At 34.0% G+C, this 22,364-nt stretch overlaps 2 protein-coding genes across 2 annotated transcripts; both read right to left on the bottom strand.

Moving 5' to 3' along the window:
- Positions 1–6,546: 6,546 nt before the first annotated feature.
- Positions 6,547–7,852, bottom strand: LOC140046433 (uncharacterized). Its single transcript, XM_072091077.1, has 3 exons — positions 7,760–7,852; positions 6,699–7,231; positions 6,547–6,575 (listed from the first exon to the last, which is right to left on the bottom strand). Exons 1-3 carry the CDS (start codon positions 7,845–7,847, stop codon positions 6,558–6,560), a joined length of 639 nt encoding a protein of 212 aa, XP_071947178.1. The 5' UTR covers positions 7,848–7,852; the 3' UTR covers positions 6,547–6,557.
- Positions 7,853–8,019: 167 nt separating this feature from the next.
- LOC140047646 (netrin receptor UNC5B-a-like) lies at positions 8,020–9,822 on the bottom strand. The gene is made up of 4 exons (XM_072092684.1): positions 9,301–9,822; positions 8,844–8,981; positions 8,417–8,555; positions 8,020–8,078 (listed from the first exon to the last, which is right to left on the bottom strand). The coding sequence occupies exons 1-4, from the start codon at positions 9,820–9,822 to the stop codon at positions 8,020–8,022; spliced, it is 858 nt and encodes a 285-aa protein (XP_071948785.1).
- Between the last annotated feature and the right edge of the window lie 12,542 nt (positions 9,823–22,364).

Here is a 22,364-nt window from a genome sequence, read left to right as displayed (position 1 = left end):
TGACGATAATTTGTTGGACCCCCCCCCCCCCCCCACGGCATCTGATAACCAAAAAAAAATTTACCAGGACTGTTTCATTGATTTAATATCTGACGGCGTATTATTATAACATTGGCCTAGATTGACAGTCAAAAGAAAGTTATTGTAAATACCTCCCTTTATGTTGACAGAGCCAAAATAAAGTTTTGACCATTATCGAATGATTATTTGACAGTGATTTATTATAATACCGGCCTGGTTGACAGCAAAAACGAAGTTATTATTTATTGAACAAGATTTTACAGATTTCCGTCTACATCTCAATAATACTGTATTATCAGCAAAGGCTTTCATATAGACTCTCTTCTCCCAGACGTTTTTTGGGTCCAGCAGCTACCTATAAATTATAGTCGAGTTTCCAAATTCACAAAACTGTCAGCCTTAGATACTAAAGCTACCGCTATGAAACAGCTTATTAATGAATGTGTCCTCCTGGGACATAGCTGGCTAGAGCCGCGGCGCGAAAATGTTGTTTCTGAAAACACACTACCTTTTATTTTAAGGGGAATCCCCGTATTGTATCAAGGTAAACAAAATCACGTGCTGAAGAACAATAGGCGCACAGTACAGGAAGATTTACTAGTCTCACCTCCTACAGTACCACCACATAAAATTATCCGACCATTGACGTTCATATATTAAAATGTTAACATTTAATTAGTATAATTATAATTACTAGATGGTACGCTCGCTTCGCTCGCGTACCATCTAGGTCGTGCCCACAGATGGTTCTCGAATACACAGTAATTTCAGCGTAACAAAACTGGCAATTTCAAATGTACGTACCGCAGGACTACAATACATTGCCGTTTACAGAAACGAATAAATAGACACGATGATTTATGTAGTCAACTAAAATTAGCACCCTGGGAATTACTTCCGAAGGAGAAACTTATCACAAAATGAGTCAACATTTTTGATTTGGACTCATTTAAAGAAACCCAATTTGTGTTTTGTAGTAACATTAGGGTTGAGAGATTGGAAAGCAGATAGGTACAAAGAGGAACAATTTTTAAATATATTCTTTATCCAGTCAGTAACGAAATATTTTGTTCATGTTTTATAGGCCTATAAATAATATACCTCTAAATACAGTAAAACATTTGCGATTTAATACTTTGTTAAAACTGTCACTGTCATAATCGATTGAAATATTAAAGTACATGTCACGATACACCACTACGACGTTTATATTATTGGTAATTATTAGTTAATACAAACGTTGAGAAGGAACTGTCAGTATAAAGTTTATTTGTATATAATAATGTGATTATATATCTAACAGTAGAGCCTAACCACAATCTCAGTAATAAAGTTTATTTGTATATATTTTTATATTACATCTAACAGTACGAACATTCACAGTAAGAAATGTTCGATTCAAATGAGGATTAAAAATAGTTAATAGGTATTTACAGTATTGTCAAAGTATTGCAAGTTTATTCTCAAAGGGCCCATATATTTACCTACTGTATGTGTTAAACCAAGGGCTCATAAATCTACCTACTTGTGTTAAACCAAACTCTGGCAGACTTGGAGATTGGGATGTTCCATTCATCACAAATCAATACATTTGTATAATCATATATTAAATCTATCAAAATAGTATTTTTTAAAGAAAATCGGCCTGTCTTCAACATTATGATGCTGTACTCTAGCTGTTCAACCAGTTTTCAGCTATTAAAAACAATTATCGTAGGAGGAGATAGGAAAATGCGAAGCCTCCTCGCATTTTTGTGGCGGGTATTTTTCAAGATGGACATCCATTAGACAGTGTATACCACGATCGGAAAACACCCCTATTTGGGGAAAATCGTTGAACCTAAATAAATAAATCTACAGTAGGCATAGCCTAGGCCTACCTAATATAAAAATGATTACGAAATGTATAATAATCACAAAAATGTATTTAGTGCGCCAAATACAAAATGGTTTAAAAAACACGACAAATATGATAAAAAATACATAGCTAGCCTCCTAGCTAGACTGACACTCGCCATAAAAAATTCCAAAATTTGGGTTTAATTGCGACCAAAATAAAACGTGCCTGATCGTCTTTTTTGTTGGGCCCGATCGTCTTTTTTGTTGGGCCCGATCGTCTCTGGTCCCGACCGTCTTAAAACCTTGTTGGGCTCGATAGTCTTCGTCCGTGGTCCCGATCGTCTGTTCCCCGCCTAGGCCTAGACCTAGTAGGCTCTAGGTAGTAGAGTAGTAGGCCTAGTTAGTAGGCTAGTAGGCCTACTACAGTACAGACTCGGAGAGATAGGGACTGCCTTGCTTGGCCTAGCTAGCTAGTTTAGGCCTAGATAAGATAGATCATCAAGGCTAGTCCAACATAATATGAGTAAGACAGGTTTAATCATGCCTATCAATGAATATTATCTGCTATTCTAAAGAATTCCGGGCGGTTTTAAGTTCATAATTAGGTAAATACTGTACTTACTTTTATAAAAAAGAAGAAGATACAACAGTTTCGTTGGCGGCGTAAACCACATCCCAGAGCATGCAGTACGTTACTATATTTGCCTACGCCTGAAGGTGGCGCACTTCTTTTTCGATAGAAGAAGTGCGCCACCTTCAGGCGTGGGTAAGGTAAAACTTTCAGCGAATGACGTGCGACACCATAAACCGTAGTTGTGTGGCAAGTAATTGCTACACAAATTCAATCAAAAACAACGATTTAACGTTTCATAGATTTCCAAAAGACCATGAAAGGTAAACTGTTATTTATTTGTTAATTTTGTAGCTTAAGTTAGTTAAGATAAAAGGTACCAAGCTTGATTAGCTTCGGCTATATCTTGGCTACCTTTTGTATTAAATTGTTTTTTGTTTGATACAATAAAGAAGAGAATATATAGATACTATATATATATTTCTTATATTGAAATGTGATAAATGTAAAATTAGGTTAATTTAGTTTTTTTTATGAAGGAGTCTTTATTTTAGTTGATCCTATTTATTAATTATTATAGTATTACTCTCCTACACACTAGGCTAGTAGAGCGATCGCAGCAGTAGAGCACAGACGCGAGAACACATCATTCAGATCATCACGATCAATCCAAACGTGGGATTAGACGGGAACCATATCTAGAGCCCGCCGTCGTTCGGCTGCTAGATTCTTACGCGTCCATGAAAGCATGTCTCCGTTTCCTATCCTTCTATGTATAACAGCGCGTACTGTTGATTCTTTACCTATTTATATTCTTTGGTTATACATGTTGTCAAAGAACTTTGTTTATGGTGTGTGTGGTATGTTGTTGAAATTAAACTTTATTGAGGGCACAATCAATGTTTATATCAAAATTAAAGAGTCTTAAAATAATATATTTACCATGATTTACTGTAATTGGCCCGATTGGCCACATTGCGGTAACATAAAAACTCCGGGTTAATAATTAATATCATATTTCTCCATGGTAAAATGGATAAAAATATTATATTGCTATAACTTTTATTAGGGGAGGCCTACATTTCTCTTCTTCCTCTTCCAAAATAATCCTTCCTTACAAATTTGTATAAAGAATAATATCCAGTTTTATATTTAAGGCTGAACATTTTTAATTGCAAAATAAGAAAGACAAATGTAACACCTATGATATCAATTAAGATATAGAGCTCTCCTCATAGAAGCCAAACACACTTGATCAAAGCTAAAACGTATGACTTCTTTAAAAGCATTTTATAAAAGCATGAAAGAATTCTGGTCTTTAAAATGGTCTTGTTAAAGATGTATTGTCCCCCAAAAACATGAAAAATGAAGATTAATTAAATCAGACTTTGAATAGGTAATTTTGTAGTTTTAATAAAGTTGATCACTTCCATAGAAAAAAAAAACGGAAAAAAATAATGTTTTGTAACACAAATAATCATTTATTGCTATACACACAAAACACAATGACTGATAAAATGAATCAAAATATAAATTATTTATTGTTACAATTTTCTTTATACAAAAATAAATCACCTTATTCACATTTTAAATTATATTATTTCATCACTGTAATGTACAAATGTATACAAAATAGCAGAGAATCTTTATTATTCTCTGACAAGAAGAACTCACAGCTTTTATCACTTTATGCATAGAGATATTATAGTGAACTAATATTATATATAGTTTTAACATCTCTATGCTTTATGTAATATGAAAATAACTAAAATAAACAAATCCCAATGATTTCTTGTATTGCTGCTGCTGATTTTCTCACACAGTAATTTAGTTGCTAGATTGTCTCGCATGGCAATGGTACTTGCTTGATTTTCTCACACGATAATGGTAGTTGCTAGATTGTCTCACATGGCAATGGTACTTGCTTGATTTTCTCACACAGTAATAGTAGTTGGTAGATTGTGTCACATGGCAATGGTACTTGCTTGATTTTCTCACGATAATGGTAGTTGCTAGATTGTCTCACATGGCAATGGTATTTTTTTTTTTTATTTTTTATTTTATTCAATTTCCAGGTAACATACACAAATCATAAACAAGGCACGGCATCATTCAACAAAACAGAACAAAGTACTATCAGCACCTGCGGGTAACCAAAAGTGGATCAGTTCAAAAGAACTGCACTGTCGAGTGGCTTTCCCAACTAATAGTACGAAAAACGCAAAAGACATAAAAACACAGTGATAGTCTAGATGAATTCGATATCAGTAATACATTTTTTCAAATCCCTTCTAAACCCCCCAAAGTTAAACAGGACTTTGTTACGAACTTCATGCGGGATACATTCCCATATTCGAGGAAAATTAACAAACAGGGAGTATTTAAATGCATTAGTTCTAGCATACATGTGTTTAAAGGTGAGCGACTCTGGATACCGAGAATTAATTGTAAGGTATTCAAATATATCAAAATCAATTAAATTATGCAAACACTTAACTACAAAAATTATACTATGAAATTTCATTCTTTGAACCATATCTGGTAAATTTAGTATCTTAAGCCTGTCAGTGAAATCGCCTTCAACACACAATTTAGTAACCCGTCTTAATGACTTGTTAATAGCTATATTATGTTGTTTTTGATGTGGATCCCACACAGGAGCACCATATTCAATAACAGGTCGACATAGTGCATTAAAAAGTCGTAGTAAAATTTCGGTGTCATTGAAACCTACAAACCGTTTGATAAACCCAAGCATTCTCATTGATTTCATCGATACATCATTAACGTGAGCAGACCATGTTAAATCACGTGAGAAGTTAATACCAAGATATTTATGTGAATTAACAGCTTCTAGGGGATTGGATTCGATTGTATAAATAAAATGAGGGATATAATTACGTTTCCTAGTTATGTGCATGACTTTACACTTCTTTGCATTTAATTTCATTTTATTATCCTCACACCATTTGGAAATTTTACAAAGATCCTGTTGTAAGGTAAGTGCATCATGACGACTGAATACAGGTTTATAAATTACTGTGTCATCTGCATACTGCTTCATAACAGAAGAGGTATTTAGAGGTAGGTCATAAACAAAGAGATTAAATAGAAGCGGGCCTAACACTGATCCCTGAGGAACACCCGAGCCCACTCTATCCCAATCAGAATGCTCCTTATTAAGAACAACACGTTGGAATCTGTCACTGAGAAAGGAGTGAAGACACTTTAGGAGAGGTCCACATACTCCCATGTTGTGCAGTTTCTTGATTACTAAATCATGGGGAACACGGTCAAAGGCCTTCTCCCAATCAAGGAATATTGCATCAATTACAGGAGGTTGTCTAACATCCATTGTTTGTGACCAATCATGATATAACGCTGAGGCCTGTGTAACACACGATCTACCTGGATAAAACCCGTGTTGCGTGGGACTTATAAATCCAAAAAATTGAAGATGAAAAAGAATGTTATCTGCTATAATACGTTCAAAAACCTTACCTATAATAGAACATAGCGATATGGGTCGATAATTATTAACATCGTTACGATTACCTGACTTAAAAATAGGAGTGACATTCGCGAGTTTCCAATCTTTTGGTACAAAGCCATCCGTTAAGAACTTGTTAAACATTTTGCACAACACTGGGGCAATAATTGGAGCTGACATGGATAACATTTTAGGTGTAATCCCGTCTGGTCCAGGGGATTTGTTGGGTTTCAATGACAATAGAGCCTCGAAAATAGTTTTTTCAGTAATATTAATGTTATTAAGGGGAACAATATCTGGGTGAACACAATTACAGATCTCATGGTTAACATTGAAATTACGAAGTACTTGCCTGATTTTCTCACACAGTAATGGTAGTTGCTAGATTGTCTCGCATGGCAATGGTACTTGCTTGATTTTCTCACACAGTAATGGTAGTTGCTAGATTGTCTCGCATGGCAATGGTACTTGCTTGATTTTCTCACACAGTAATGGTAGTTGCTAGATTGTCTCGCATGGCAATGGTACTTACTTGATTGTCTCACACAATAATGGTAGTTGCTAGATTGTCTCACATGGCAATGGTACTTGCTTAATTGTCTAACATGGTACCTGCTTGGATTGATGTGGATCTTCTCATTCATCAGCAAGTACCTGTATAAAAAATATAACTACTAGGTTACAGGTTGTATAAAAAATATAACTACTAGGTTACAGGTTGGTGAATGGCATTTTTGTGGGTTTTTTAAAAGCATGTTTAATTAACGAAATACATACCGTTAACAGTATATTGTTTGCGATTGGTCCAAGAAGTTCAGCAAACCTCTTTCTTTCTGATTTTTCGACTAATTTTCCAATTCTCTCCAGGTGAAACACTAAATCCCAAATGGTTGGAAATTGCATTTTTATTGAATCCAATCCATAGAAAGCAATTACACCATTTAAAGTATTTAAGTCAAATTGTTTTAATGCCTTACACAATTTTGACCTATATGGTGAAAGTTTTTCTTCATCAGTGTTTGGAACCTTGTTGTCAATCACATACTGATTTATAAGAATTTCAGCATCGTTCAGATCTGATACTTTAGCAATGTCTAACAATAGACTGACATTAGTAGGCGAGATATAACGCTTTTCATGGAGTTTGTTAAATAGGTAATGTGCGGTGGTGCAACCTGGATCAGTAAGGTGCAGTAAACCTATGTGGTCAAAGAGACAGCATCTCAGTAAGAGAAATTTATCACCAACATAGAGTAGACTAAGGTCATGTTTCAACTTGTTGAACCTTTCTTGCCATGGATTTACAGTGACTGCAAAAAGAAATAAATCAGTATTATTTTTTTTATAATGAAGCTATGGGCCTGTTTCTGCTGGCAAAAACAATAATTTAAAAAAAAATTGTTTTCTCTGGCACTAGAAATCGTAGACAAAAAGAATTTTTTCCTATTAAAAAAAATCCGTTTTAAAAACCCAAATGATTGCAAACTCGATAAACTTGTTTTTAAACAGTTTTTGTGAGCAATTTTTACAATCATGGTCTAAATTTGACCTCATTTCAGAAGGTTATTTATTTACTTAAATTTCTTTATTTTGACATTTAAATCATTTCTTTCCATGACAAATAGAAAACTTTTTTCAGAAATAAATATACTGCAGATCTTAATTATTACTGTTAAATTTTACACAGTCACTCTAATGTTGTTCTTGGTTGAAACTGGATTCTTTGTAAACAAATAAAATGTAACTTATTGAAAATTATGAATCAAACTTTAATTAGTGGACCCTCTGCTTACTGAGAATGTATGTAAATAACTAATAAATATAAGTAATAATTATACCTGGATCTGATCTTGATGGTCCAAATTTACCTGTAACAAATAAATTATTCAAATTATTATAACATTTTGTTTTTGTCCTAGGAAGCATGTTAATTTGAATTCCTACCAAAAACAACAGATGCAGTTTGTGCAACTTTTAGTCATAACAGATATTGCTGTATTTGGAGGGATGAATTCTCCGTTTTTCATAAAGAAAATATATAAATTATTTACTTTTTAAGCATTTAAAAATAAACTAAATTACTACAGTTTCTACTGACTTAATCTACTTGTTTACAATATAACATACATGGAATTGAAACCAATACTTCAATATCACCTGCAAAAAAATGAAATATTCAATATTAATAATTATTTCAGATTATGTGTGATTATTATGATATTGATACACACTACATCACAGGTTCAAATATTAAAAGTTAACTAACACAGTAAAATTGTACTTCTGTAACTGTCTGTAAATCGTATTGTGCCTGTTTACAGATCAATATAATAGAGAGACGAATACAACATTATTTTTCAACACAATTTGATTCTACAACATGAGTCTCTCCTTTTCAACCTACGAGGTCTCTCTTTAAATGGTCTGTATAGGAGAGGGACACTTATTTATAGGTTTACACTTCTGTTATTAATGTTAGTATTAGGAAAACGTACAATTCACTTCCACTTCAGGAATATCATTTGAATCTTGTGATAGCGATACTTTTGCCTTCAGAACATTTGTCGAAATATTTCTTTTTAAACAAAATGTCTTTGATGGTCTTTTACACCATAGATACTCAGCAGGTATAATCTAGAGGAAAAAGTCATACAGTTATTTAGATTGATTTTTCATAAAAGTTGGATAACTGTAGAAAGCTCTAAAAGCAAATTTTCGGAACTTTTAAAAAACACCTGTGAATTTACAGGTGTTTGTCAATCATTAAAACATTACTGAAACTCCTTGGTTACTATGCACAGTGATCACCGCATACACCTATTTGATCAGTGAGGTATAAATTTATAGCTCTCTGATTTGATATTGTACATGTTGTGATAAAACAAATTGATTTTTTTTTAAATTATTGAACAAAATTCTTACTTTTATATTTTCACCGTCTACTTGCCATTCCTGGTTTGGTATTTCAACACTAATTTCCATGTTTTTATACAAAGAATGTATAACTGTAACTGATTCTAATAGGTTCTCACCCTGGTTTGATGTTTCTTCTTCAACTTTCTGAAGTGCATACAGAATACATAAAAATATTCAAAGATGTAAAAACTGTTTAAAACACTAGACTGTTTAATAAAGTACAAATCTTTCTAACTCTGATTTTTTGTTATATCAGGAATCAATCTAATCAAATAAAAAAATGTTTAAAAACAACTATAACTGGAAAAATAATAACCAAAAACATTTTAATGGCGGTGTGATTGATCACTTTCTCTGATTTTCTCAAATTGTAATGTTTACCATATTTTCTCTGTTTCCAATTTTAACAAATTCTTTTTCAATTTATAATTTTTTAAACATATTTTGATAAATAAAAAATTACCCTGTATTTTCCTGATTTCCAGAATTTTACTCGAATTTTATATTCATTTACAAGCATCTTTCCAAAAACTCCCAACTTTATACTTTTTTTTGCATGAAAAACATTTCTAATTCGACCCATGAATCCATGACAACAGAAATGATTTAAATATATACACAATTGACCATCTTTTAAAGTAAAACGTATGTCCTTCTCATCAATTTCTGGTTTTTCTTTCCATTCATCTTGAAAGCACTCTTTAAAAAGTAAAGAGAATTCCCAAAACTCTTCATTTACAGCATCGTGTGGAAATGACAGTAAACAGGGCTTGTGGAAGATGGTGCCTTCTGGTCCACATTTAACAATAGGTGATATTATTGATTCAAGTGGATGAGATACAGGCATGTCTGTTTCCTCCAAAATATTTTCTAGTGATATTTTAACTGTTTTTCCTTCTTCTATTGCTCCAGGTGGTATGTCCAACTTGATGTCTTCATCCTTAAGGTGAAGAGTTCCACCTGTGGATCCCACAATTAACTCCATTCGATCTGCAGAATAAATATTATTTTAATAGTGTTTGTTATATAGTAGTTACAATCTCCTTCATAATACAATTATACTTTCTTCCATCACAAACTTACAATGTTAGCTCTCTTTAGAGTATAACTTCTTAACAACAATAGTACCAAATCATCTTTATTGTCAAGATTATATTAACACTGTACAGTACTAGATAATACAGCTTATATTTGAACATGTCATTAAGTTAACTAGCAGAACAATTTATATACAGCAATGTAAGATTGTCTATTTTCCTCAATTCATTTATTTCAACTTTACTTGCACAGTGTTAGTTCTATTTAATTTTATAACAAAAATAGTTTTTCATGTTTTTAATATTATTGCAGCCAACTTTGGTTGTGGTATCATTACCATGCCATCTGTTGTAATAAATACATGAACAGTAACTAAAATAATGTGTAACCATTTAAAAAAAATATTTACACTATAATGAGTGTGTGGATGGGACTCAAACCTCTCTATACTACTGAGCTCGGTGGTCTGGAGGTATATACGCAATGCTAGTAATCTGGAGGTCATGGGTTTGAGTCCAATCTGTGAAATACTTTTAAATTTGTTCGCAAAGTGTTCTCATTGAACTGAGTATAAAGTGCAATTACGTCAGAATAAGACAAAACATCTGACCAATTAAATAATTCTCTTAATCTTTCAACTCATTGAAAATGTTTTGTGCCAAATTTTGAACCATGAGTGAGAAACTAATAATCATAGCAGTACAGCCAAGGACAATTTAAGCTATTGAAGTTGCACGCAATTATAAGAATTTGTATATTATGTAATATAATGTTGGGTTGTTGAGGTACTAATGAAAGACTCTAACTCGCTTGACTGTCGTAACACATATATTATTTATTCAGTATAATACTTCAGTACAATATACAACTATAAGTATAGATAAGGAACGGACGTTCAATGATGCTGTCAGTGAGGTGTGAAGTGTGTAGGTCTGCTTCTGAAGAAGTGGCTGTGAGGTGTGTGCTCCGTGAGGTGGCTGTAAGGTGTGTGTGCTCCGTGAGGTGGCTGTAAGGTGTGTGCTCCGTGAGGTGGCTGTAAGGTGTGTGCTCCGTGAGGTGGCTGCAAGGTGTGTCTGGGCCCTTCTGAAACTTGGGAGTATATTGGCTCAGTTCATTTGCATAATGTCATTACGTCATCTGTGAGGGTAACGATTGGTCCTAAGTTGATCCAGGGGTGTTTAAGTGGGAATGATTGATCTTATCTGGGGAGGTTACAATGATGAATTGGCCCTGTCGAATCTCTGCTTAAAACTGTCAGTATCTCATTGTTTTACGATGGGAACGGTCGCAAAGTTAAGCTAAGTGTTTTCTTTAGGGATTCTATTATAAACTAAATGGTCATTAAAACATCTGGACAAACTCTCCTCCGGACTTTCTGGGTCAAGTTTGTGAACCTATTTAAATTCCGATACAGAGGTCGATTTCTTAAATATAACAGTATATCGTTATATTACATCCCTCTGTTTCCCTTTTTTTTTTTAATCTATTTAAAATATAAAAATGGTTATAATAGTGGCATGCAAAATTAAAGTTATATAAAAGAAAAAAACATTATTATACATATAAGCAAAAATTGAGTTAGCCAAAACCATTGACTCTGAAGTGTAACCTTATCACTTTCACTCTCTCTCTTCTCTCTCTTTAAAAAATTAAAATCAAAAATGAATTTGGTATAAAATTCGCGTAAATCAAACATAAATCAGTTAAAAATAAAAATACAAAACTTAAAAAAATAGTATGTTACATTGAACATACGTCAAATTGTGCGACAACTCATCGCGTTCTAATGGCCTTCAAACATAAATCATCAAATTAAAACATAAAACTCAAGAAAACTGTGGCTGATTAGCCTAAAATCAAAATATCAAACTCAATCACTTAAAACTTTAAAGAAACAAATGTGTGTGTCCCGTTGACACAAACTTATCCACAATATATCATTATCGTCACAACTTTATCGATTTAAGCATTTATATTCACAGGTAATTACGATTTCAATCAATCGACAAATTCGACTTTTGTACTCAATGTCAAAAAAAATTACAATTAAAAGTACTAAGAAAATCTCCTGTTATTGTATATCAATTAATTAATGCTTGAGATTAACGACTCAAAGGTTAAACAAAATATTTGTTACAAAATGATTGTCGTTCTTTTTAATATCTCAATATATCGATCATTCAAAATTCAAAATTAATCATTATCAAACTCGTTACAAAATCAATACTTACACATAAATTCAATTCTCTTTTAACTGAAATCACATCATTACTAAACAAATCTCATCAAATACGTAGACTATGCTATCAATAATTTAGCAAATGTCGTAATTTAAAAATAATCTTGCAAAAAAAATTAAATCAGTAATTCGTTGCATTATACAAACGTTTTATGAATCGTTTTGGCGATCCACTTATCGGTATCTGTTTATCATTAATGATCTCTTTAATCAATTTATCTGTATCGTTATATCTGTCAATATTCCACCAAAATTTGCGATCATTAGATTCTTGTTTTGTTTTATCAGTGTTGCGTTTGGCTGAAGTCGGTTTAGAGTATGAAACTAAAACTTGGAAATGTCCTGCTTTAAATCTACCTCGGTTTAATGTCATATATGAATCATTAGGTGCCGTCATAATTAAATTAGTTTGTTCCTTAAAATGGACCTGAAATGGATTTTCGATTTTTTTTCATTTTAGAATGATGTTTTGGGGGCTATTAGGTGTTGCTAGAATGTATATTGTTACAAAATATAAATTGGCCCTTTTGGGGAAAGCCCCATTTGAAAATCAAAAAAATTCGCGGGTGACGTCACTTTGCGAATATATTCCTATCCCTCCAATGGAAAATTTGCAGTTTTTTGGCTATAACTCTTGAAATCTATGGAGTATTTTCTAAAAAATGCTTGTGCATTTGCAGAAACGTATTTAGAATTTTTTTAGATAAAATTATTACCGTATAAACGGTTATTCATCGAGTAAATGACGATTTAAAATCTTAAAATCAACGGTTTTTTTCTGGCAATACCGAAGTTGGCCTGGCAACGTTGTCCGGGATACAGCTCCGTGCGCAATGATGCGTATCCATATTTTCCGTTCGTGTATTTTGTATATCGTTCGTAATTTATACTGCTAAAATTTGTTAGTTTCTTTAGTTTTTAGTTTAGCAGAATTAAATTAGTAATATGAGATGATAATTTATTTGTCACGAATCAGGCAGTTCGAAAACGAATTTTATTCATATTTTACTTTGGCTTGACAATGAGCGCAGCAAGTTGTTGATATCGCTTTGGTCCTTGGATACACATGAAACGGAGCCTCGCCGCATGATGTGGGTGGTGGATCGACTCCGCGCTCTGGATTGGGGGCATAGAGGCCTAGTAAAGGTTTGGGAGGTAGGCCTTCTAAATTCGGGTTTTAGAACAAACGAAGTACATTTTAGGGACCTATATTTCAACAACATTAGATATTGAATAAATTAGTATTAGTGTCAACGCTTCGCGTATCTTTCCAGGCCGTCGATCATTCACACTGACTATCGGGCGGCATACACGCTCTCGATATCATCGTATGTATATGTGACGTCGTGAATATAGAGGCTTCCGACGGCCGTTGAAATAGAATATTGCAATGGCGTGAGTAATTTTCGCTAATTTACCATGGTATCTTAAAATTTCGTTTTTACTCAAAATACTATACATTTTGTTTTTATTTGTGTGGGTTTGTGTTAATTTGATACATTTAAATAACATGTGTGAATTTCTTGAAAATCGAAATTCCATTTCAGGTCCATTTTAATTTGTTCTTCTTTCATTTGGAATGGGGATGCTAATCCCATGTTATTCTCTACACAGTCAATGTAAGGTTGCAAGTTAAGGGGTTCTATCTTAGTTGGATGTGTAAGGGTATCTGATTGCAATTGGTTGGGTGTCTTATCATGTTCGTCTACAAATTCAACATTGGTTTCGTCATTTACTACATTAATGGTGTTTTGGATTTTATCGTTATTATCATCGGTGGGTTCATTCAACAATTGTTTCAGTTTTTGGAGATGTGTAAAATTGTTGCGTTCTTTGGGTGTTCTCATAAAACAGGGTTTCAGTCTGTTATAATTGAATACGTCGCGAAGTATTTCTCCTTTAATCGTCGCTAGGATGTAATGTGTTCTGTCTAGTACTTCATGAATTACTAAAGGTCCGACCCATTCTGCGGCGATTTTCTTTGAATTTGCCGTTAGTGATGATGATGTTGGCTTGTATAAATATACGAGTTGTCCTACTGAGTAAATTGGACTTTTTTCTAAGCGTTGGGAAATCTTTGAGTTTTGGACGTTTTGTTGTGTTCGCTGTAATTGTAGCATTGTCTGTGAAATGTTTTGAAATTTCTTCTTGAGGTGTTCAAAGTATTCTTCATAGGAATGAGACAATCCTGAAATAGGGTTAAATGCTAATGAGGTCAAACTTGGAGGTTGGCGGCCAAAAACTAATTCGTAAGGGGAGTGGTTTCCTAGATGTGGGGATGAAAACAAGTTATAAGCATAACATGTTGTTGATACAAATCTAACCCAATCTGTTCCGAATTGGTTAAGGTTGACCTTTAACAGGTCCGATACGGTGCGGATATGACGTTCAACTTGTAAACTACCGTGATTGTGGACGCTGATGATTTTCCTATCAATATTAAGGGTGTTACATAATAGTGTTAATAATTTTCCTGTAAGGGAGGTTGCTGCATCTGAAATAAGACGAGATGGGGGTCCAAAAATACTGATGACCTTTTGAATTAGTGCTTCACAAATTGTTTCGGCATCAATGGATTTCAAAGGTACACAAATCAAAAATCTAGTTATCTCATCACATACTACCATAATATGTTTAAAACCTGAAGGTGATGTTGGCATACTCTTAAAATCTAGACTGAGTGTATGAAAGGGACGGTAAGTTGCTGGTACTCGATCGTGTAAAGGACGTAATTTATCGGTTTTGGGACGAAATTGTTGACATCTAAGACACGCTTGGGTATAATTGTTGACTTTCTCGAACATAAGGGGCATGTAAAATAATTTCCTAATAGTAAGGTAAGTACGCATCGTACCTTGGTGGCTACTTAACAAATTGTCGTGATACTGAGAAATAACGGTCTCTGCTAAGTTTTCAGGAACAGCTAATTGCAATACAAATTCTCCACCTTTATCTTGGAAAAATAAACGGAATAGTAAACCGTTGCACAATATGTACTGCTCTGACTTATTCTGAACTGCACGAGCTGCTTTCTTATCAGCTGGAAGGATATCATGAACTAAATAATCGTAAACTGGCTTAAAAAATGGTGAAGTTTCTTGTTCAACACGTAATTGTTTAACATCTACTGGGAGGTTATAATCTCTAATTATCTTTCTTTGAATAACATCCATTAATCTATCTAAGTCTTGTTGTTTTGGGATGTGTGCTGACTTAAATTCGGTTATGTTGGGTACTAGTGGTTTGGGCGATGTATACAATTCAACTGGTACATTTTGATGTGTAGTGTCTTTGCTTTGTTTATTTTTGTCTACTAGTCGTTCCTCTGGAGGTTGTCGAATGTTTACATTACGTATTGGGGGTGGTGTTACGATGGGTGGCGTTGTGATGGGCGGTGATCGATGTGCGTTTGTTTGTTGTCTCGTGATTATTTGCGGTGTAGCGGTAGGTTGAGGTGTAGGTCGCGTGTTTGTTGTCACTGGGTTTTGAATAATGACAGGCGTTTGTACTGGTTTGGGTTTATGTAGGTCAGGTATATTTATTCCCATTTGCTTGGCGTATGACCTTGTTACTGGTCTGCAAGTCGATGTGTTTGTAATCGGGTTAAGAGATTCAGTCTCTGTAATATTAAATGCAATGGGTACAACTTGATCAATTTCGGAATCGTCGTCACGAGGGGCTCGGGAGAGAAAATCTGCTAAAACTAATTCAGTTCCTTTCTTATAACCAATTTGGAAAATGTATCCGGACAATCGTAATATTAGTTTCTGTAAACGGGGTGTACATGGCTGATCTTTTGAATTCCAAATTTGTACAATTGCTGAGTGGTCTACGAATGCATCAAATTCGCAACCCTTTAGTAAATGTCGAAATGCTGAAACGTTAATGTAAAGTCCAAATAACTCTAATTCTGTGACGCTATATCGTTGACAGGCTTGTGGTAAGATTTTGGAATAATAACCTATTATGTGTTCTTTACCGTTTACTGTTTGTGTTAAATATGAACCTGTTGCGGTTCTTGAAGTGTCGCTATATAGCGTAAATCTACCTTATTTTCTAGGCATTTGAAGAGTTGGTGGTTTAACCATTAATTGTTTAATTTCGTCAAATGCTTTCTGGTGGTCAGTAGACCAAACAAATTTTCGGCGTTTACTCGCGAGTGTATGTAACGGACGTAAAATTGATTGTATTTGAGGGAAAAAATGGGATACATAATTTACTGCACCAATAAATCGTTTAGTTTCTTTATGGGTTCGTGGGACTGGCAAATTTCGGATAGCTGCACACCTGTCGCCTAATGGTGTGATACATGCGTGTCCTGAAGAATTAATCAGGATGGTGTGTCCCATATATTGCACTTTATTCTTGAATAACTTACATTTCTTTGGACAAATTCTAAAACCATTTAATTGTAGGGCTTGTAAAACGGAAACAAGGTGCTGCTTATGAGCAAATTTGTCTTGGCTAAATAAGATAATATCATCGTGATGGGCGATACAGAATTCTCTAGAATTTGGGATTTCATTTAAAATTTCGTCAATCTTTGCTTGAAATATACCTGGCGAAACGTTTAATCCTTGTGCTAATCTCTTATAATAATAATGCTTTCCACCATGATATGAAGCTATACCTGTGTATTGTTGGGCATGTTCGGCTAATGGTACACAGTGGAACGCTGATTTCAAATCAATTACGCTAAGAATCTGTGCATTAGCGTTACCTATTGTTTTCAAAGTTTCGGCCAATAATGGGAATGGGTGATTAATACGTTTTATCCTGGAATTGAGATAGCGAAAGTCTGTGACAACTCTTTTATCTTTTGAATTTTTCTTTGAAACAAGAAGGACAGGGGAAGTATACGATTGGTGTCCTACTGCTAAGATTCCTAGTTTGACTAATTTGTTCAATTCGGCCTCAATAACATTTTTGTCTTTGTCTGTCGCGAAGTATGGTCGAATAAAAAATGGTTCATCGTTAGAGAGGTGTATGTCAGCTTTGAAGTTTGGGCAGCTAGATAGTTCACCATAAAGTGAAAATGCGTTTCTGTTTTGTTGTAAGGTTTTATACAAATCTTCTTTTTCTCTATGTGTTAAAACGCTGTCTGTTAAATCAACTTGTTTTCTAATTATTTCTTCCTCGGTTAAAGTTAGCAATGGGTCTGTACGTTCTAAATGTGGGTACTTGTTTGCGTTGTCATTGGTCAACTTTATTCTATCAATTGGTAGGTCGTTAGTAACTGTTACAAGGTTGGTTAAGTGAAGGCTCGCGATAGGTTGATGTGTATTTAGAGATACGTTTCTGTTTGTGTTGTTAGTGATATCAATGTTGGTTTCTCCTCTATGTAATTTTACTAACATATCTGATGGACAAAGTTTTGAAATATGGGTGGTTGCATGTAGAACAACATCAGAATTGCGTACAAAGGCGGGAACCCTTCCTTTTAATTTAACTGTTTTAGTATCACCGGGTTTAAGAAAAAGCTTGTGTACAGGACGAAAGCTAAAAATCTTTGGTCTAATGCGAAATGTGTTTTCCTTAAAATTTAAAGTACCGTCGAGTTCAGACAATGTTTCGGTTCCAAGTATCAGGTCAATACCTGTCAAATTTTTAACGATTAATGCTGACATTTTAAATTTGTGTCCTTGGATAAATAATTCGAATTGCACTAAGTGGTTGGCATATAAGAAGTCACCGTTACCTAATCGAAATTTAGTTGTGTTCACTTTAACTGGCTTTAAACGCGATAAATAAAGTGAGGAATTAACGTACGATTGTGAGATTATAGTTCTAGTTGAACCACTGTCAAATAAAGTTAAAACATTTCTACCATCTGGTAAATTTCCTTTAACGTAATTTCTGTCGTTAAGTAACAAATCAATATTATCTGAATTCCCTAAGTATTTTGCCTTAAAATTGTCGTATTTAGTATGGGGGGCCAGATTATAGGCGGCATCTAGTCCCCTTTTTAAAAATCCTGCTGGTGGCTAGGGTAGTAATTGTTTGACTGTTGGTATGGGTATGGCGGGGGATAGTTTCCGTAAGAACGGTTTTGTTGTCGGCAGTGCCTTGCTATGTGGCCTGGTTTCCCGCAGTAATAACAGGTTGGGGGAGGTTGTCTATATCTTGGGGTCGGTGGGGTCTGGAATCGGGGTTTGTATGGGCTTGGGCTTCGGTTTCGTCTTGGGATATAATTTCGGGTGGGGGAACGTGAGCGTCGAGTATCATCATTAAGGGATCGTTTTGTTGTGGCCATGTCTAACTTGAGAGAATTTATCTCATGTTGGAGCGATTCGAGACTATTAGGCCTATCTGTTTCCTTATTGATGTTGAATGAAACCTCCCGTGTGGCATCATCTACGGAAAGGTCAAGGTAATTTTGTGTGCTATTTACGATATTTTCAATAGTGGCATCGATTGGGGTGGACATGGCTACAGCTGCTCTACATTTTGGTGGAAGGGTCGAAATAAATTTATTCTTTATCTGCTGGTCAGCGTATCCAATTCTGTCTGCTGCTTGTTTGATTTTGGTTAAGTGCTTTTCGGCGTTGTCGCCAGTGGTGTATGTAATTGAATCGTATTCTCTTATGTGCGCATAGATTGATTTGTTTTTACTAAACCTGTTGATGAATTGGGTTTTTAAGGATTCTAGTGAATCGAACTGCTTTCCCTCAATCCAGAGTCTAGCTTGGCCCTGAAGGCTACGTTTGAAAATACTTATTACATTAATTAATTGGGCATTGTTTACAGGGTTTTCTAAAGTGTGGGCCTCAAGGTAGTCGGTAAACGATAAGTAGTGTGCACTACATTGGTCGTGATCGGTTATGGAACCGTCATATCTTTTGGGAAGGAAATCGGTTTGTCTTAGGTGGGGCACGGGATGAGGATTGACGGGCTCATTTAAAATTACTTCGTTATCAACAACGTCGACCATACTTTATAATATTAATTATTAATCAAATATTAAAAACAATTTAGTGTATATATATATGTAAACTCTCACTTTTCAATCAAGGTTACAAATCAAAATCAAAATGGTTTTGACTTACCCCAAATGCTTCGGATCCAATTAAAAATGAATTAAAGGAATGCAAAAAGTGTTCAAAAATGTTTAAATGTTCAAACAACGAATTAAAGAAATGTTAAAGTGCTCATCAATGTTCAACTTTCAAACAACGAATTAAAAAAAAATGCGAAAGGTGTTCATCAATGTTCAAAATGGTCAAAAAAAATAAATGTTAAAAAAAACGATCGAAAAAAAACGGCGTGAAGTTGAAAGTGTTCAAACGAAATAGTTCTTGTCCGCTTGCTTCTGTTTTGATTCTGCTTGGGTCTTCCTAGATTATCTTCTTTGTCTTTATCCAATGGTTATAATTTGATAAAATTTCTGCTTGTCTCGATCTCATTCAAATATAATTTCAGCTTGTCTTTTGTGTCTTCCTCGATTATCTTCTTTGTCTTCATCCAATGGTAATAATTTGATCAAATTTCTGCTTGTCTCGATCTCATTCAAATATAATTTCAGCTTGTCTTTTGAGTCAAAGTAAATTTCTGGTTTTCTCCTTTCAAACAAATATGGTTATTTTTGTCTTCGTCTTCGTCTTCGTGTCTTGTGTTTATTTCTTGTTTTCTCACTCCGTTCCTTATGAAATTTGGGTCTTCCACCATGTAATATAATGTTGGGTTGTTGAGGTACTAATGAAAGACTCTAACTCGCTTGACTGTCGTAACACATATATTATTTATTCAGTATAATACTTCAGTACAATATACAACTATAAGTATAGATAAGGAACGGACGTTCAATGATGCTGTCAGTGAGGTGTGAAGTGTGTAGGTCTGCTTCTGAAGAAGTGGCTGTGAGGTGTGTGCTCCGTGAGGTGGCTGTAAGGTGTGTGCTCCGTGAGGTGGCTGTAAGGTGTGTGCTCCGTGAGGTGGCTGTAAGGTGTGTGCTCCGTGAGGTGGCTGTAAGGTGTGTCTGGGCCCTTCTGAAACTTGGGAGTATATTGGCTCAGTTCATTTGCATAATGTCATTACGTCATCTGTGAGGGTAACGATTGGTCCTAAGTTGATCCAGGGGTGTTTAAGTGGGAATGATTGATCTTATCTGGGGAGGTTACAATGATGAATTGGCCCTGTCGAATCTCTGCTTAAAACTGTCAGTATCTAATTGTTTTATGATGGGAACGGTCGCAAAGTTAAGCTAAGTGTTTTCTTTAGGGATTCTATTATAAACTAAATGGTCATTAAAACATCTGGACAAACTCTCCTCCGGACTTTCTGGGTCAAGTTTGTGAACCTATTTAAATTCCGATACAGAGGTCGATTTCTTAAATATAACAGTATATCGTTATATTACAATTATATAATATATGATAAACTAAATGAATGAAATTCTTACTACAAGTCGACCACTACTGAAATACCATTTTAATCACAATATGTTACATTGAACCATACAACTCCTTCTATTCTTAAACTTACCAATCACTGGTTTAAGCTTTGTTTTCTGTTCTTCAACCATTAGTTTCTCAAACCGTTCACTAACAAAACTTGGTAAATCTAAAAAATGTAACATACAAAATATTTAACACATATTTTTCATAAAAAGAAATATTAAAAGACACAACTTGGCAAAAATGGTTAATGTTCATAATGCTACCATATAATAATAATTTCTATATTTTTATACTGGTGTAGGTTACAAAGGCTGGTAAGGCTATGTCTGAATATAGCCCGAGTGTCATTATCATATCTTGATCATCATCATGATAACAATCATATTATTATATATAACCTTTATCTACAATAATAGGCATTGGTACCCTCCCTCATCATCTTATCAATGAGATTTTATCTATGATTTTTATATAATATATATATAAGTCTATTTTAAAAACAAGATATATATGAAATTTGTCTAATTTATATTTAATATATTTTAACATGGCACCTGTTCACACAATGATGTAAATTTATATTTTTATTTGTTTCAGCAAAATGTGGAGTGCTGAGGAGGGCCAAAACAGAGAACACACTACTACCAGGGAATAAAATTGTTCACTGTCTACATTTAACTATGCTATGCTATATTTATTGTTGAAATCATTGTTTTCAGATAGATTTGTGAAACATTATAATAACTTTCTATATTATAATCAGATTTAGAAACAACTACAACAAAACTACACACTTTATGTTTGTCTTAATAATCAGCATTATATTCTTTGTGTTAAAATATGATACTAATTATTAATATTAGAGTAATATCATTCTCATTAACACAAACTTCTTTGTCATTATCATCTTGTTCATATCTTTATTTTAATTTTTATAATTCTTTGTTTTTGTTTGTCGTTTTGTCTTGTTGATGGCCCATAATCAGCTAACACTCTTGAAATATGATGAATTAAGTAAATAATTAATCAATAAATCATAATCACAATGACATATTCGTAATTTTCAGGCTTTTTCTTTTTATCCCTACCATACAAAATAAAAATGGTTATTTGATCTATTATTTTATTTTTATTTTTTTTTATTCAGTAAAAAGTCACTAAACAAAACATGACAAAGCAGAAGATAATCCTTTTATGGCATGCTTGTTAACAATTATTGTTATTTTATATTTACAAATTAGTATTTATTATTTCTTTAATAAAGTAATATTTAAACAAAATTAATTTAAGTACCTCTATCAAGTAGTATATCCTTTGCACGTCGATTAAGACGAAGTGCAAAGTTCTCTATTTTACTTGGTTCATCTTCTAATGCTCCGATTCTCTCTAATTTGAATACCACATCCCAAATATTTTGGAAGCCAAATTTTCTCAATTCGTAGTAAGCAATCTCTTTTGCCATATCCTCTTTCTGAACTTGTTAAAGGCTTTAAAAAGCCGTTTTCGAACTGGTGACAATGGCTGTATATCGCTAGCATTCTCAACTTTGTTTGTCTTAATATACTAAAGTACAAAATTAAACGCGACCGATTTCCTAAACCCCTTTTAAGTCTGTTTTCCTGTCAACGTTAGTCGACGCTATCATCTAGTGTGGCCTAGGCATACTGCTATCTCGATACTCAGATGGTTCTTTTTTCTCAGTAGGCCTATCCTAGTCCAAATAGCATTTTGGACAAGGCTAAAGACTTAGACTTACCTAATATCCCCATGCCTACTTTCCGAAACATGATTTTATAGTCACTTTGGCTAAGCCTAGCTTTGACCACATCCCGATGCAACAAAAATAAATGTAGT

Source organism: Antedon mediterranea, chromosome 4 (genome assembly GCF_964355755.1).
Source record: "Antedon mediterranea chromosome 4, ecAntMedi1.1, whole genome shotgun sequence".
Classification (NCBI taxonomy): Eukaryota; Metazoa; Echinodermata; class Crinoidea; order Comatulida; family Antedonidae; genus Antedon; species Antedon mediterranea.
The sequence above is the reverse complement of the archived record's forward strand: the minus strand, read 5'-3'. Positions and strand labels throughout refer to the sequence as shown.